The 15,829-nt window shown below is 41.2% G+C and overlaps 2 protein-coding genes and 1 long non-coding RNA gene across 11 annotated transcripts in view; 1 reads left to right on the top strand and 2 right to left on the bottom strand.

The window, feature by feature from the left end:
• Positions 1-2,405, top strand: part of DYNC1H1 (dynein cytoplasmic 1 heavy chain 1) — a 44,405-nt gene extending 42,000 nt beyond the window's left edge. The window contains exons 75-78 of the mRNA XM_083840156.1: positions 337-479; positions 879-1,047; positions 1,473-1,600; positions 2,023-2,405. Of these exons, the coding sequence (XP_083696282.1) occupies positions 337-479; positions 879-1,047; positions 1,473-1,600; positions 2,023-2,151 (569 nt within the window). The 3' untranslated portion in view covers positions 2,152-2,405. The remainder of the gene's footprint in view (positions 1-336; positions 480-878; positions 1,048-1,472; positions 1,601-2,022) is intronic.
• A 1,042-nt stretch (positions 2,406-3,447) lies between these two features.
• LOC310901097 (uncharacterized protein) lies at positions 3,448-7,872 on the bottom strand. Of its 9 annotated transcripts, none has more exons than XM_083840163.1 (6): positions 7,733-7,872; positions 6,470-6,537; positions 6,013-6,063; positions 4,594-4,653; positions 3,845-4,393; positions 3,448-3,684 (listed from the first exon to the last, which is right to left on the bottom strand). In XM_083840163.1, the coding sequence occupies exons 2-5, from the start codon at positions 6,524-6,526 to the stop codon at positions 3,851-3,853; spliced, it is 711 nt and encodes a 236-aa protein (XP_083696289.1). In that variant the 5' UTR covers positions 6,527-6,537; positions 7,733-7,872; the 3' UTR covers positions 3,448-3,684; positions 3,845-3,850. The 9 variants fall into 9 exon arrangements, with proteins under 9 accessions (XP_083696289.1, XP_083696288.1, XP_083696285.1 ...); XM_083840162.1 differs by having other exon boundaries at positions 6,013-6,066; XM_083840159.1 differs by lacking the exon at positions 7,733-7,872 and adding an exon at positions 6,989-7,190.
• Positions 7,873-10,689: 2,817 nt separating this feature from the next.
• Positions 10,690-14,984, bottom strand: LOC310901098. Its single transcript, XR_014585602.1, has 2 exons — positions 13,510-14,984; positions 10,690-13,052 (listed from the first exon to the last, which is right to left on the bottom strand). It is a non-coding gene; the product is annotated as an uncharacterized lncRNA (long non-coding RNA).
• Positions 14,985-15,829: the final 845 nt, after the last annotated feature.

Genomic DNA, 15,829 nt, shown 5'->3' on the forward strand with positions numbered 1-15,829 from the left:
ACTGTAACTTGGCCTCTTCAGTTCTTTCTAAAGCATTCAAACCTTCAAGAAAACTTAAAGATATGTTAATACACTATATACCTGTGTGTTAGTGAAGTTGCTGTTGAAGGGTTTCTGTAACTGGATGGTATTTTAAGTACTTGACCCGGAGGCCACCTGCCTTGAAACCTTGGTAAATGCTTTCACTTCTTTAGGAGCCTTGCAATAGATGCTTGTGTCCCAGTCTAACTTTTAAATGGCTATTAGGAGAAAAAGAGAAATGGTTAAAGTCTCAAAATAGTGCACAATTGCAACCTGTATGCAAGCAAAACTTAATTTAAATCCCATTTTCCATAGGGATTTTGCCTCGCAGCTGGTCTCATTACACAGTGCCAGCTGGTATGACTGTTATCCAGTGGGTGTCTGACTTCAGTGAACGCATCAAACAACTGCAGAATATTTCCCAGGCGGCTGCCTCTGGTGGAGCAAAAGAACTAAAGGTATCTTGAGCCAATATCATCTAGAGGTTATATTTGAATTTAGGTGCATAACGACTTGATGGAGTCTTCATATCAAGACTTCTTACAGTTTTGTTAGGCAAAATAGCTTTGCTTCTCCTAAATGTGCTTGTGAATACTGTTGAGTATCTCCTGGTACTCTAGTGAGGCCTAGCAGGGTTAACAGTTAATATGGATTAGAGGGGAACAGTGTTTTTACAACAGAAAATGTAGCCTGAGAGGAAAAAGCAGTTCAGCAGTTACATAGTAACTGTATAGTATTCCAGCAGCAGGAACATTTTAATGCAAATTTGGATTGATGAAGTAACATTTATGATAATCACTAATTAATACCGCAGCCATATGCACTGATAATCTTTTTCCCCTTCCCCTCTTAATTAGAACATCCATGTGTGCCTTGGAGGCCTGTTTGTACCAGAGGCATATATCACTGCTACACGACAGTACGTTGCCCAAGCAAACAGTTGGTCCCTTGAAGAGCTCTGTCTTGAGGTCAATGTTACAACTACACAGAACGCAGTCTTGGATGCATGCAGTTTTGGAGTTACAGGTAAACTTACTGTGGGAAGAAGGAGGTCCTTGTTCTACAGCACTTTCAGAAGCCCCTGGTCTTAAACGGGCTGAATTAAATGAACAAGTCGCATCATTGCAAGTGTTAGACACTTTTTGAAGCTGTTTAAAGATCTTTTTAATAGGGAAGTGTTTATAATGGTAATAAATCTCAAGATTCAGATCGGTATATGTTTAAGCAGTATTGGAGAGTGTACCTTTTACTTTACAACCTCTCTTTGGGGGATATGAAATACTTCTAGCACTTTTAGAGGACTTAACAGAGAACCAGAATGGCTATAGTTTAAAACATCTTACAAAACTTCGGTGGATTAACATCACAGCCCTTAAATGATACACAGGGAGACTTGCTTTGTCTGGATATATGAAAGCTGTTGGAACTCTAAAGTGTATTTCAATTTACAGGCCTGAAGCTTCAGGGAGCTACATGCAGTAACAACAAGCTGTCACTTTCAAATGCTATTTCAACTGTACTGCCCATTACACAGCTTCGCTGGATCAAGCAGACAAATGCTGATAAAAAAGCGAATGTTGTAAGTATTGATAAAAATATTTTTAAATATATATATTAAAAAACAACTCTTACAATTGTGTCTTCTTGTGGCTGTCCAGACAATCTTTTTTTTCTGAAATGCTGCCTTTTTTCTGGTACCACAAGTAAAATTGTTCTTTTCTAATATTCTCAGTATCAGAGGGTAGCATTAACTAGGTCTTTCAGTTGTAGTTAGGTTAAGAGAAGACAGAAGCATCCAAAAACATTAGTGCTTTGTTCAAGACAAAATTTCATATGAATAAATTCAAGAAAGCTATGCTTTAAAGTGAATTTATTTTTCCTGTTGCATATTGAGTTACCCGAGACTAAATTCCTCTCTCATAAATACCACCTAGTGGTAAAGAAGTTTGTAGCACTCTTCGGCTGCCTTGTGTAACTCCTCTGTACTCACTTTTTTCCCAGGTGACATTACCGGTTTATCTGAACTTCACTCGTGCAGATCTGATTTTCACAGTGGACTTTGAAATAGCGACCAAGGAAGACCCTCGCAGCTTCTATGAACGTGGTGTTGCAGTTCTCTGCACTGAGTGAAAAACTGTTTTGTTTGGTAATACTGTAGCCCTTGTCAGTCTTCTGTGTATTCTTCACCTATACTTTGTAGCTGATAGGGTTAGGCTAGGTTGGCAGATGGATTCGTGGGAAGTTGACTAGAAAGAAGGGGGGAGTGTAGTGGAAAGCTGGTAGGCCAGATTTATTTGAAGGAAAAGCGTATGAGATTTTTTAGACCGTTATTGACATGTGGTATTAGTTGGATCATATTATATGAAATAAAATCTATAGCAAGACTTCTGACTATTTCTGGAATCATTCTGGTGACTGGTCTGGAAAAACTACTTATGATCTTTTCAGAGAATAACAACTAATAAATAAATTGGTATTCAAGCATAGTGTTGACTTTCTCACAGCTCACTGAGCTAACTTTCAGCACCAAGAACCGTGTGTCTAGAGCACAGAAACGAGAACCTTGAAACAGAAAGTCCTTAATGCAGCAGGACAAGGGGCCTGACATTATGTGCCATGAGGTCTGATACTCAATAAGTTATTCAAACTGGCTATTGTTTGAAGTAGGCTGCTTTTACGCAGCTGCTGAGATGCATTCAGAAGCTAGACTATCCTTAACAAGACTTCCTTGTCCTACTGACTACAGGGATTTCTCTCTCTTAAGCTGCTTTTATGGTAACATAAGGCTCCAGTTTCCTGTCTCTTTAACCCAGGAAGATAGCATTAGATTTGAATGTCTAAGTACTGTCACCATGTGGCTTACTTACCTTTCAGTATCTTCTCCTGATTGTTTCTGTGTTATTTTTTTCCTACTGGATTATTTCAGTTAACACCTGGTTTAAGTAAAACTTTCAGTAGATGGATTGGATGCTTACACAGGTAAAGGGCTCTGAATTTTAAGATATACTTGCTCTAACCACTTTGTTTTGAAGCCTATTAAAAACTAACTTATCTCCAAACTGAAGGGAAAAAGTTACTTTAATAACATAATTATGCAGCTGTTAAGAGAATGGTACAAGCTACCTTTATTAGGCATTTTTAAAAAGTCTGAAATTAATCTCCGCCAGTCATGCAATATGAACAGTTTCTGAATGCTTTCAGAGGTAATTGGTACTGGCATATTTCAAGCAATCATACTTCTGCAGGTATAGTCCATTTATGTGGAAAGGAAACTACTAAAAAGTTTATCATCAAGGAGGGAGATCAGAGAGGTTTTACTGACCAACCGACCTCCCATCAGCATGCACCACACTTCCACAACTCATGATTGTTCTCACTAAGGAAGAGGAGTACTTACAGATGCTGTGTTCAACTTTGCATTGTAAATTCTAAACTGGCAGATGTACTGAGCATATATAACAAAAATACTGTTCAGAACAGGTAGGAACAGATATATTAATAATACAAGTCAACAACTCTGATTAAAGAAAAAATAAATGAAAGCTAGATTGCTACATTCATTTCAGCTTAACATAATTGTTTGTAGTCAAACCTGTAGAGTCGTTCACCATACAGCTGCTTCCCTCCTGTCATACAGCAGGTCAGACAAATGAAGAGCAAACACTGTGGAGTGAAAAAGGGGAGGGGTAAGCATTAGGTATGGAAAATCAACAGCAATTTAGTCATTCATCCTTCCCTTCTCAACATACCATTGCAAAAAAAATGTCTACCAGGTTCATGTTATAGAACAAAGAGGTCTTTATATAGATATAGATATTCATACCTCAGGTTAGATAGCACGAAATTTCTTTCTTCGTAGTTTTTCACCAGCACCCTCTGCAGTGGAAATTCCTTGTTTTCTTTTAATTAGTGGCTGTTTGGACATTGTTTCATCAGAGTCATCTGTTAGCATGGTTTGTGGAACACTGTCACCTGGACTTGCAAGCGGATCTGCAGAGGCTGAAGAATTAATACCCATCAGTAAGGAACAGTCAGGTGTCAGCCACATGGAGGGAAGTGCTTCTGTGGCTCTAGTCAGTTCAGAGGATTGTGACAGGCTTCTTGAGAAATCCTGTTGGCTAGCAAGTTCCGGGGGTGCTTTACAGTCAGTTGCTATCTGGGTGTGGATTTCACCAATTCTTGTTTCTGGGCAGAACCAGTGCAGAGTTTCAGGGAAGGCCTCTCCGTCTTCTGAAGCATCAGCATTCTCCAAAGCCATTGCTTTTGGGGCACTGTTCACCCACGGTGCAACTTTTGTACTATTTAAAGAATTCAAGCTGCAGTCAGAGTGTATGGATGCATCTTCTGAATCACCATCATAAGGATCTAAAAACTAAAACAGATCTTTATAAATATGGTGGATGCTTATTTGTCTGAAAAAAATACAGAATAACATACAATGGGCTTAAAAAACTCTTCAGCGTAACAAGTCATAAACTTACTATGGAAGTTTTGTTTATCCACACAATCCCAGCCCGTATTTTATTTTTTGAGTTATACACTGAAAACAGGGCTGCTATAGGCTGAACCTACTTGTGATCCCTTCGAGTCCCTTGCCTTCTTGAGTCCTTCAGCGAGGAGGCTAGGCACGACCTATTTAAGAGAAGGTTACATAGGTCTAATAAAGCATCTTCCCATGAATTATTGATCACTTGAAGTAAAACTAAAGCAGGTAAAAACCTGGAGAAGAGGAAGCCAGGTTGTCCCCCTCCCCCCCAAAGTTAATAAAAATATGTATCAGACAGTCTGACTTCTAAAGGCCTGGTTTAAAAAAAAAAAAAGGCACTAAAATAGAAGGACTGAGGAGAGCTATGGTAAATTCTACAGCACTTAAGATGTCACTATGAAAAGAGCAATGAGTAATTGTATACCCTACTATCAGACGTAAACAAAATCAGAATTTAATAGTAGAGAACACGTAATTTAGAGGTTGGAGAGCTTTCCCTTCAAATCAGGTCAACTTTTGTTCTTTTACATTTGGTACAATCTGAAATTCACCTTCATTATGAATTTTTACAACAAAAGTTCCCAACAGGACTCATGTAGCACAGACCCTGTCTCAGCACAGGAACAGCAGTCAAGGCTCTGGCAGGCTCTGTGCTTCCACGATACTTATCAGAGCTCTTGGGGGTGCTCATTTTTCGCATTATACCTACAGGTGCTGACAAGAGCCAGTAACACGCAGTATTTCTGTAAGCTTGGTTTAAGTGCCCAGATGCAGAAACTTACCTACAAAGTTCCCAAGATCAACAAAACTCAGGGTTCACAACAGTAATTACAGCTATGTTCTGCTGTGTTTTGTATTTCCACATCATAGACTTAGGATGCATACACAGATTAAATTCACCAGAATTTAGCAACACATGCTGGTGAAAGGGGTGAACAAAAAAGAAAACAAGCCAGATCTCTACTCCAGAATAAGTTGTGTTTGGTTTTTTTTTTCCTCCTATTGATATTAAACACACTGGTTTGACAGACAAAACTGTTCAGGAAGTTAGCGATATTCATAACTGCCCCACCAACAGAGCTGCTCTCAATCTCATCTGAAGCAAGCATTCAGCAGGCAGTCTCTGCCCAGCCCTGCAGAAACCCAGCTGCACCAGAGCTGCCAAAAGTCAACCACCAGAGACAACCTAGGGCAGCTTTAAGCATGTTTTAGCAGGGAAAGTATGTCAAACCTAGTACTTTCCTGCCTCACTCCTGCACCTCCCCCACCTAATTTTGCTAAACTTAATAACAGTTGTGAGGAAGAGCCTGATGAACCAAACGATGTTGTAGGATTTTCTGTTTTGTTCCCCTGCCCCCTTTTCATTTTACAGTCTCAAGAAAGAACCCCAACAACCACGCCTTGGACTCTCCCTACTGAGATCAAAGGTAGGGAAGAGCAGCGTTGGATGCCAGGCATTAGAGATGCTCATCACCACCAAAACACCCCAGAGACTCGAGCCTCACCTCAGCACTGGATTCAGACTCTGACTCTGTACTTGACTCTACGATGCACTTCTGCTGCAGAGGAAGAAAGGGAAGAAATACTGCTCAAAGTAGAACTGCAGGCAGCTTTGGGTTGAAACCGAAGCTCTAGTACAAACCATAGATTCTGTGTTTTTCCAAAGCTTTCAGCTTTTCAGCTTGTCTTTTCAAACATCCCACATTTGTGTTGCTGATTGGCTTGTACAAGTGAGAAATGAGCAAAAATAGAAGCCCTTTATTCTTCCCCCTAAAGCTTCCTCCCTCCTTTTTTGTTTCTTTGCAGGTGATACCATTTGAATTGATTATTCACACATGCTCCCCATGAAATATTTTCCAGCACAGCTATCTGCACCATCAGGCTACTGACAAAGCAGCTAACTAAATCTAAATTACACTTTAACAGGGGCATAAAGAAACAGCAATTAGAAAAAAATGTTACCATGTATTTATGTGCTAGTCTTTCTATGTAGTCCGAGCTTTTAACAGAATCCTTCATTTCCTGAGCATCTGACAAAACAGGAAGAGGGTAAGAAAATACATCAGAGAAAGTTCAATGTTTCCTAGACATGGTAACTCCCTCTATGCTAGAAAGGTTTGTCAATCCTTCATAGAGCCTGTGTTAAGTTACTAATCAAAGGCAGCTGCTGTTGAACAAGAAGCAACCCCTATCTTCTACCAAAACAACAGCTTGATTCACTGGTTATTCGTGCAGCATGAGAAAGATGTACATTTTTTGAAGCAGCAGCTTACATTTGGTAAAGGTTTTTTGTTTGATTGTTTTAAGAAATGGCACTACAAGATCCTCAAAGAGGTGTCTGTACTCAAGACACCAGACTAGGCTAGAGAAAGCGAACACAAAGCCACTTTCAGCCACCCTTCATCCCAGCCCTCCCACCTGGTTCTGGGGTCCCCACACACCCCCTGCCCTCCCCAGGGGCTCTGCTTGCAGGAGATTCACCTCTCCCCAGCCCCTCCACGGGCTGCCCAGCCCGATGCCGCCTCCGCCGCCTCTTCTCCACCAAGGCCATCTTCTTCCACCACCTGCACCCTCCTCCAGCTTTATATGCCTGGGCTCCCAGCCCCCTCTTGCTCCCGCCGCTCAGCTCCCTCAGCACAGAAACACCTCTCTGCTGAGAAAGGTGGAAGTAAAGCAAGGAAGAGGAAAGGAAAGGCCTCCTGGCAAAGCCCTCTCTGCCACAACCAAAGGCCCCAGACTCCTTCACAAAAGGGTTTCATGAGAGCCAGCTGTGGGGAGGTCTGCAGAAGCAATCTGCAGAGAATGGCTGTCTGAGCACTCTGCTCATTGCATTTGTTATACGTAAAGCACACCTGTATGCAGACAAGCACACAGCTCTGCAGTTGAGTTTGCAAGGCCTGGCAGCCAGAGATGCATCACCCCCCCCCCCCCTCTCACTGATTTATTTTCTGTAGCCCCTTTCCATTCACACAACCCTCAGAAAATAATCCATAGTCAAGGGAGTATAAGAGCCCCAGTGAAACTAGGGTCTGTCAGTGGAGCCAGGAGCTGGTCATTGCCCTGAAAAAAACACCAGAAGACATGAGAGGGAGAGCAGCTGCACCAGGAGCAGCTCACAGCACACTCCAGACAACTTCTGCTCCGCTCCTCCTGCCAGCTGAGCTATGTACACCTTATCACATACACCTCTCTTCTCCCCTGACAGCTCCTCTTCCACCTCCTTACCTTTACTGCCCAGGCTGAGACCAGTCTAATAATTATCTCCCCTCTTTGGAGCCTTCAACTGCTTCCACATCAGAACAGAGACCAGTCAAGAGTCTCCTACACCACTGAAGTGGGATCGAAGAAGTGCTAAGTAAGTGCTTGCAGTGCTAGCTGGTTTGAATGAGCACATACAACCATCAACATGGCTTTAGAAAACTTTCTCTTTCAAAATGCCTGCCCAAAGAAGCTACTAATGCTTTACAAGCAACAGATGTTAGCAATAAGGACACATCAGGTGGTAATCAAGAAAATTGTTAGTCTCTGAGGGATTACAGGTGGAACTGTGACATTGGGAATCACATCTTCCCTGCACAAAATATTTTTAAAAATGCAAGATGGAACCTCATTGCAGTGAGAGTGGTTTTACTTCAGTTGTGATAGGGAGTGTCTGAAGCAAGGTACTTAGTCAAATTACCTGAGTTGATCAGATGAAGGAGGTACAGAGTATGAAGTTCTGCAGCCACAAAAAGGTCAACCCATGGTGGAATACAAATCAAATATGTTTCAGTCCAGCCCTAGAGTGTCGTGACAAGCTGAAAACAAGGTACTGTAGTAACTGCAAGCTCATCTCACACTGTGGAAGTGTTTCTGTCTATCAGCAGTTCAGGAAATCTTTGACTTAACTTCCTATTAAAATCAAGCTGTGAACAAAGACGTTAGAAACACAGTTTGAAGCTGTTTTGCTTAACAGTAATTGGCTTTATCCCTTACTTCGTTTGTACTTGCACATATGGTGCCGTATATGACTGCAAGCATGGCTGAACTACAACTGGTGCTGCAGTTTCCTCATTTCTGCAGCTTACCTTGAAAAGCCTACAGCAGCTATTATGGTTAATATATGACTGTTGATCATTTAGGAGAAAGAGAGAGAGGGAGAACAAAGCCAGCCTTTGAATTCCTGTACTCACAGCTGTTTGCACACAACAACATCCCATTCTCTTCTTCATGAAGTCTTCTCTCTGTGATGCATGACAGAAGGGTTTGGAAGACAAAGACATGTCCTTGGTGTCTGCCCTAGTCTGTGAGTACAGACATGCCATGTTCTGAGCTAGCTGTTGTAAATAATCCCCTGGGAGCAAATCCAATTGTGGATATTTTGTGGTATACAAACCATGGGCGTTTTTACGATTCTTGGTTTTCTTCTGTACGTCAGAGGCAGCACGAGCTGGAGACCTGAACTGGGAGTTAAAGCAGAGGTTCTGTTCTTGGCTTTTGTGCCTTGATGCATGACCTTGGAAAAATCATTTCACAAAGGGAATGAATTAACACTGGTTGAGAGCACTGATGTGTTTAAATCAATATATAAGGCAAGAAACAGCTCAATAGGGAAGAGAGAGATTTTCTTCAATGCTTTATTTCATGAGAGCTACGTTAACCATCATGTGCGTGAAGCTGTGAAACATCATTCCTGCTGAGTCAAGTGACCAGAAACAAGATTTTCATCTTGTGGAGGCACATGCTGATCCCTAGATTCTGAAACACAACCCAAGGCCAGCTGGGAATTGGGCATTTAGCAGTTACTTTGTTACATTGCCACAGTCTAACTTTACCATGCAGCAACATTTTAGCACTACTTTGCTGTCAGCATTTCTGCGCAGTTGTAGCAGAGCTACATGCTTAGCATTTCCCGGCAGCTGTTTGGTCAGAAGCCAAAGCTCCTCAGGCTGAGGACCAGCTCCCACGGCTGGCAGCTAACACATCTTCACGCTTTTCAGAAAGCCTCCTGTAAGTTCCTGGGTTGTTGATGCATATAGTGGACATTGCACAGCAAATATGTAAAACTTGTGTTTTATTAAGCCAGAAAGCCATGCTAACGTTTGGAGAAGGAATTTCATTTTTAAAGGCTGGCCAGACCATTGCTGGTTTACTTCCAAGTTTGTGAGTACCAGAGAGGAAATATTTTGCCTGACTTGAAATATAGCTCCTTAGTCACCCATGAGTTTCTTTGACAGGATGATGATGTTCTGAAGATGAAGTGCTTTATATCAATGCCCCTGGAATGTCCACATGCCCTTCTTTCCTTCAAGGCCCTAAGAGTAAAGATGGTATTTTGGCTGCCTCAGTTCCCTTAGCCGCTTGACTAAGGGGTCTGTAATCTGAGGCTGGGGTCTTGTAATGTGGATACTGAGAAGGCAGGGAAGGTGGTCAGAGCGTGAAAATGAAAACTCCACTTACTAAAACCAGTTACACATGACTAGTAAGGTGTTTTTGTGTGTGTGTGTTTGTCAAGTTCTCTTTACATTCCCAGACTTAGTTCAGTTGCATCAATAATTACATCATCTGAAGAAGCTGGGATGTGAAGCCCTGGCTGAAAGCTGACAGAAGTCACTGCACCCACCTGATGAGCTGCACTGCAGACACCGGACCTAATTCTCAGAGCTACCTGCAGGTGGTAACACAGCTAAGTAGTTGAACATTGCAACTCTTGTTTCTACACATACATCCGTGGTAGGCACCACTGTGTCCACTGTGATGTAATCCTAACAGGTGAAGGACAGAAGTTACTCTGGAGACTTCTCACATACATATTCTGCTCCGCTTTTATTTTAACTTAATGTTTTGCCAAACTTCTGGGGACCATTCAACAAAAGCCTTCTGCTTTCTGACTTGGAGTTCTTTCTTGCCTGAATGTGTGGCTGGTTTATCGAAATGCATACTGCTCGTTTTAATTGCTACTTGCAATGGCTTTCATGCCAACTGAACATCAAGGGACGCATCAGAATCACTTGAGGAATACAATAAATCAGCCAGTTTTTTGTGGTTTCAGCTTGTTCTGTTCACCATTTTGGTTACACCACTGCTGAGACAGGCAGATTGAACAGTGGGCAGCAAAAAAGCTGAATGGGGACTTCATAAACTGGGAGAGGACTAGGTTGAGTTTTTGCAATGTAACCGTTTCTCTGGCTGGTAGCCACTTTTACCAAACCTTCCAAAATCTATTTATTTCAAGAGTACACACAGTCCTTTCTTTAACCTGTTTATCATACAGTAAGCTTCATATATACATTCAGTACAGAGAGAGAAGCTCCAGGTGAAATTTCTATTCAGCGTAGAACATTGCTGTTACCAGCAGCCTAAATGTGAAAGCTTTTCAGTTCAAAGTTACAGAGCTCACTCATGTTGGCAGGGGTCTGCGGGATCCTACAGGTGTGACAGGACCTCGAGGTGACACCACCATTCAGGCAACAGGACAGTACTTTTTTTCTACCTATAGGTATCAAAATTCCATGGATCCCCAAATCCACCTGTTATGTCTTGGCAAAAGTGCCACGAGGATACCGAGCAGATGTCATATCTTGTTTTTACTTTCCATGGGAATCACCAACATTTACAGGTTTTGTCTTGCTCTTAATACTCTCTGGAAAGTAAACTGGTGGAAAAGCAAGAGAACTGAGCAGGAAGAAAACTCTAAATTCTGACTACATTCAATAGATGTTGCAGTCTGTACAATCTTCTGCTCTGGCTCTAATTTCAAATTGAAATGGTGCACCTGGAAACTAATGTCACAGTACATGCTGATCGTGCTAAATCATTATCTGCAAAGAACTGAACTCGTGTGACCCTCCTGCCTTTAGGGATTTGCCTTGTGTAACAGCCTTAACACTTGGCTTTGCTTCCCAGAGTGATTTCATAACATCCTGGCCCTGGAATTGCTGAATTGCTGCTTGGTTGTACTATCAAGTACATCTCTCTCTCTCCTCTCAAGCAGAACACAAGGCACTTACTGGGCTCCATGGCAGATGGTTACCAGGACTGGCTCCACTGCATTTGAAGCTGACACCATTTCACTTCTTTAGTGCAGTCTGGTATCTTCAGCTGGACTTTTGTTCTTTGAAAAGATAGGGAGTAACATGAGTGATCTGGCCATTTCTTATCACAGAGACTGCTGGAAACAGTTCTTGTCAGCTGGGAACGCCCAGGAACAAAGATGCCGCAGATAGATACACCCAATTTATAGAGGAACGAAATGTCCTTCACACCTCTCCCTTCCTATTGGAACTCTCCAGTGCCAGCTACCTTACCTGCCTACATGAACAGAATACCATGGGACCAAGAGGCTTATTTCATAATTACTTGATGCTTCAATTTCAGATCTGCCTCAACATATATAAGCTCTGCCAAAAACTAGCGTGTCCATTTCAGAAAATGACTAAAATCGAGTAAATTGTTCAAGACTAATGAAGCATAACAAACATTTAAATGATTGCAGAAGTGATTAGCTTGGCAAACTTTCTAGCTCAACCACTTAAGAGCCTGAAGAAAATTAGCAGTAGTCAGCACGCTACCTTTATAGCCTGACTCTGAAATGCCTCAGGAACAACCTGGGAGAAAAGGCAACAAGAATATCCCAGTCACGCGTACATCACATCATCCCCTGCAATACTTTTAATCCAATAAAAACAACAAAAAGTACTTTGGTACCTTGATGAACCAGTACTCCTATTTCCCTACCAAAAAACCTAGGAAGTCTGAAGGAGGGAATTTGTCTTCCCAGAAGCCTTGCCTTTCCAGACCCATCAACCAGCACTTGTAAGAACCTAAGACAGACTTGTCCTTCTTGACCACCTAAACTTCACAAAGCCTTTCCTTGTAGTTGCCTGTATGTATAAACAATTCTACTATACAACCTCCGCTGTCCAAAGGAAGCTAGGAAAATTTCAGAAGTTTCACAGTGCATTAATGACTGGATGAAGTATTGGGGATGTTAATATAACAGCCACGCCTACTTCAGGTGACATGAAATTTTCTTTCATTAAGTTTTCAGCAGTGCATTGTAGAACTGGAGACATTTGTTCTTTGCTCACACATCACCGTCCCATTCTGGTAGCGGGGGCTGCTGCAAAGCAGTTGTGATGGAGTTCTCCAGAAATCCCATAGATCTTGAAGGCTCAATATCCATGGGTGAGGGGCATTCAGGCCTCTGGGGCCACCTTGCCTCTGCACTAGCTCCAGATCTCTGAGGCACTTCATATAATTCCGCTAAGGCTGTTGGAAAAGCAGATTTCTCCTTAACATTTGTTTCCATTGATGTTTTAAAATCGTTTTCTGGTGCCATGTAAACATCACTGTGGGACTCTCTAACAGGCAGGACTACATTTCCAGGTAGAAGAGCAAGCTGTTGATCCTCTAAAGGGAAATGCTGTCCCAGAGCTACTGCCTCTGGCATGTCATGCATCAGTACAGGTTTAACTCTTCTTTGATGTTTACCGCTAGTGAAATTCATACTGCAGTTTGAGTGAAGTGATCTGTCTTCTGAGTAACCACAATAAGCATCTAAAAACTAAAATAAAATGACTCCGAGTGAGTGAGACGAGTTCTGTAGTATCTGGGTCATTTCCTACCAAAGGAATCACTGAGATATCAGGGTAAAGGTTTCCTGCAGACTTCCAGCGCACGGTACCGTCTGCCACAGAGGCCAGCAAAACGGAGGAACAATACATGAAAAGGCCTCATTAAAAATGTTGTTTGTTTTAAAAGGTACTACAGAAAAAATATATGGAATACGTTTTCCAATATAGAAAGGCAACTCAACAATATCGTTTGTAATCAACCATAAATAGGTAAGTAAAAATAACAGTGAAATACATTTGGATACTAACTCTTGTATTTTAAAGCACTAATGAAATACTTGGTTCTACTTTAATGGCCTAATGGTTCAAAATCAGAATTCTGTGCAGTGGGGTAAAAAAGCCAAACAGCCTTTGCCACCCACCCTCACCATCCCATCAGAACTGCACCTTGGTGTGAAAGGAAGCATGTCTCCATCTTCTCTTCATGCTGCTGCTAAGGACACTGAATGCTTCTCTAATACATCTCCTCCTCCTTGGACCAGCCATAGTTGAGATTGAGTTTATTCATCAGGGTTGGATTTTTTTGACCTTAATTTTTAAAAATACAATGTTTATACAACTGACTAGCATAAAAATACATCTTTGTCTGAAATCACTTTTCTTTGTAAGGATTACTTTGTTTTAAATAAAGAACATTTAAATGTTAATCTATAATGAACTACCAAAGCCAAAAACATACCTGAAATTCACATCACTCTTCCTTTAGGGTGTCCTCACTCTTAAGCGAGTTCTGATCTAAGAAAAGTTTAATTTACTCACAAGCAGAAGACCATCTGAAATGATGAATTTGCAAAAAGCTTCTATTATAAAATTTTTAAGATCTCCAACTACAAATTAAGAACATGAATGAACGAACCTCTCACATTCAGCTGTAAATGAATGCAAAACACCTGAAAAAAACTCAAGACACAACATTGCCCATGAAATATGTTTTTATATATATGACTATCAAATAGTGCGTTCTAAGAAGCATTTTATGAAATAAATCCAATTCCATCTCAATCATCGCAGCACAGAATTTACTCATATTTTTTCTGCACCTTTCCTTGGGACCTTTGGGACTCCAAGTTTAATTCTTTGTTGCCATTTCTAGTACAATGAAAGCTACTTTGCTTCTCTGCCACCATCCAAATTTGGGGCTGTATTGCACACAATGGTGGGAGCCTTTCACTAGAACAATAGGGGCACCAGCACTTTAGCTCCTAAGGCTCAAAAATCCCTACAGAACAGTGTACCAGGCTGCCTCCAAGAGCTGAGGAATCATGTACTTTCTGAATTAAGTATCTTAATACCCTGCTACAATTTTAATATCCCGCTACGATTTCATGACTATGTATTAACAGGAAAACATTCTGAATTTCAGCAAAACCTTCAATTGACAGCAACATTATCTCTAAACGCAGAGGCAAGGAGAGAGTGCAGGCCCAAACTATAAAGGTTTCATTGTAATCACTTATTCAACACAGTTTGATTCCACTGTACTGAAGCTCCAATAAGCAAAATATTTTTATACTGGTATCTAAGCCTTCACTGAACTTTGCTGCATTTCTGCTTAAAATAAACTTCTAAATTCTCAGCAATGCTGTACCATGAACCTCACTGTAGAGTCAAACAGCCCTGAAAGACATCATAGTTACCATCAGGTCACTCCCCTTTCCTAAAGTCTACTGTTGCCCTCTGCAATATCTACTATTTAAAAAGTAACAAAGTATGTGAAACAAACGAAGCCTAGAACTTGCTACATTACAGTAGCCGAGCAAAGTTCTTATTGTGGTGCTATTCTTACTTGCTAAAATGCATTTCAGCAAAAACCTGACAATGAGGGGTTCTACATTCTATGCAAAAAAAAAAAAAGGACAAAACCTGTTTTGTCCTTGTGTCCTTTTTGCAAGATCTAAGGTCTGCCCACTCCAGTAATACAATGCAGGAAACTCAGTCTCTCTGCAAGAAATGCTGGAGATAACCCCCGAGTTTCACCTGTGTTATTTTCTAACACATAAATTTCCAAGGGAGGTGAAAACTTGAGTCATCACTTCATTGTCTGAATCTAAGTCTGTCTCCAGTCTTTTCTATGCCATTGCACCCTTTGGATCTCAATTCTAAAGACCTTGTAGAATAGATTCTAGTTATAAGACACAGAAGTACTTGCATTGTAATATAAGCTAAGTCTTCAGTTTTGGTACAATACCAGGAATTCTTGCCAGTGAGACCTTGGAAAAGTTACCTAAAGCAGACTGAATTCAACCCAGTAGTTTTAAGTATTTAAGCATCTCCAAGATGAATGAAGCCTTCACCTTTTGATCAGTTTTTATCACCCATGGTCTGAAAATACAAGTCAGTACTGATGGACACACATTTTTAACTGTGCAACTCCCCTTAGAAGCCAAGGCAGCATCTGTCCTTATGTCACATTCATTACTATAGCAACAGCACATATATTGCTATGGCAAGAGAATGTAGTTGTATGCATGGAAGACATCCTAACTATGCTGTTGAACACTGGATCTTAACTGGAGATAACTAGGGAAACCCTAGAAAGTGACACTAAATTTAGGTAGATCTTTTCTTGCTTCCATACTGGGGTAGGGGAGAACAAAAATACATCACCTCATTGCCTAAGTGTGTTTTATGTTTTGCCATCTCTTACCTTTGCCTTGCTGTGTGCAACTCTCACTAACATGAAAAGTACCAAACCCTTCTGTAGCCT

This window comes from Anser anser (assembly GCF_964211835.1).
Source record: "Anser anser genome assembly, chromosome: 5".
In the NCBI taxonomy this organism is placed as follows: Eukaryota; Metazoa; Chordata; class Aves; order Anseriformes; family Anatidae; genus Anser; species Anser anser.

Bases quoted from the DNA above. Each gene is read 5' to 3' on its own strand.
- LOC310901097 (XM_083840158.1), bottom strand. From the start codon at position 7,058: ATGGCCTTGGTGGAGAAGAGGCGGCGGAGGCGGCATCGGGCTGGGCAG. The intron at 6,067-6,469 runs GTAACATTTTTT...CTTCCTCTGCAG, and splicing joins GACTAGCACATAAATACATG to CAGAAGTGCATCGTAGAGTC. The intron at 4,394-4,593 runs GTAGGTTCAGCC...GATCTGTTTTAG, and splicing joins GGGACTCGAAGGGATCACAA to TTTTTAGATCCTTATGATGG.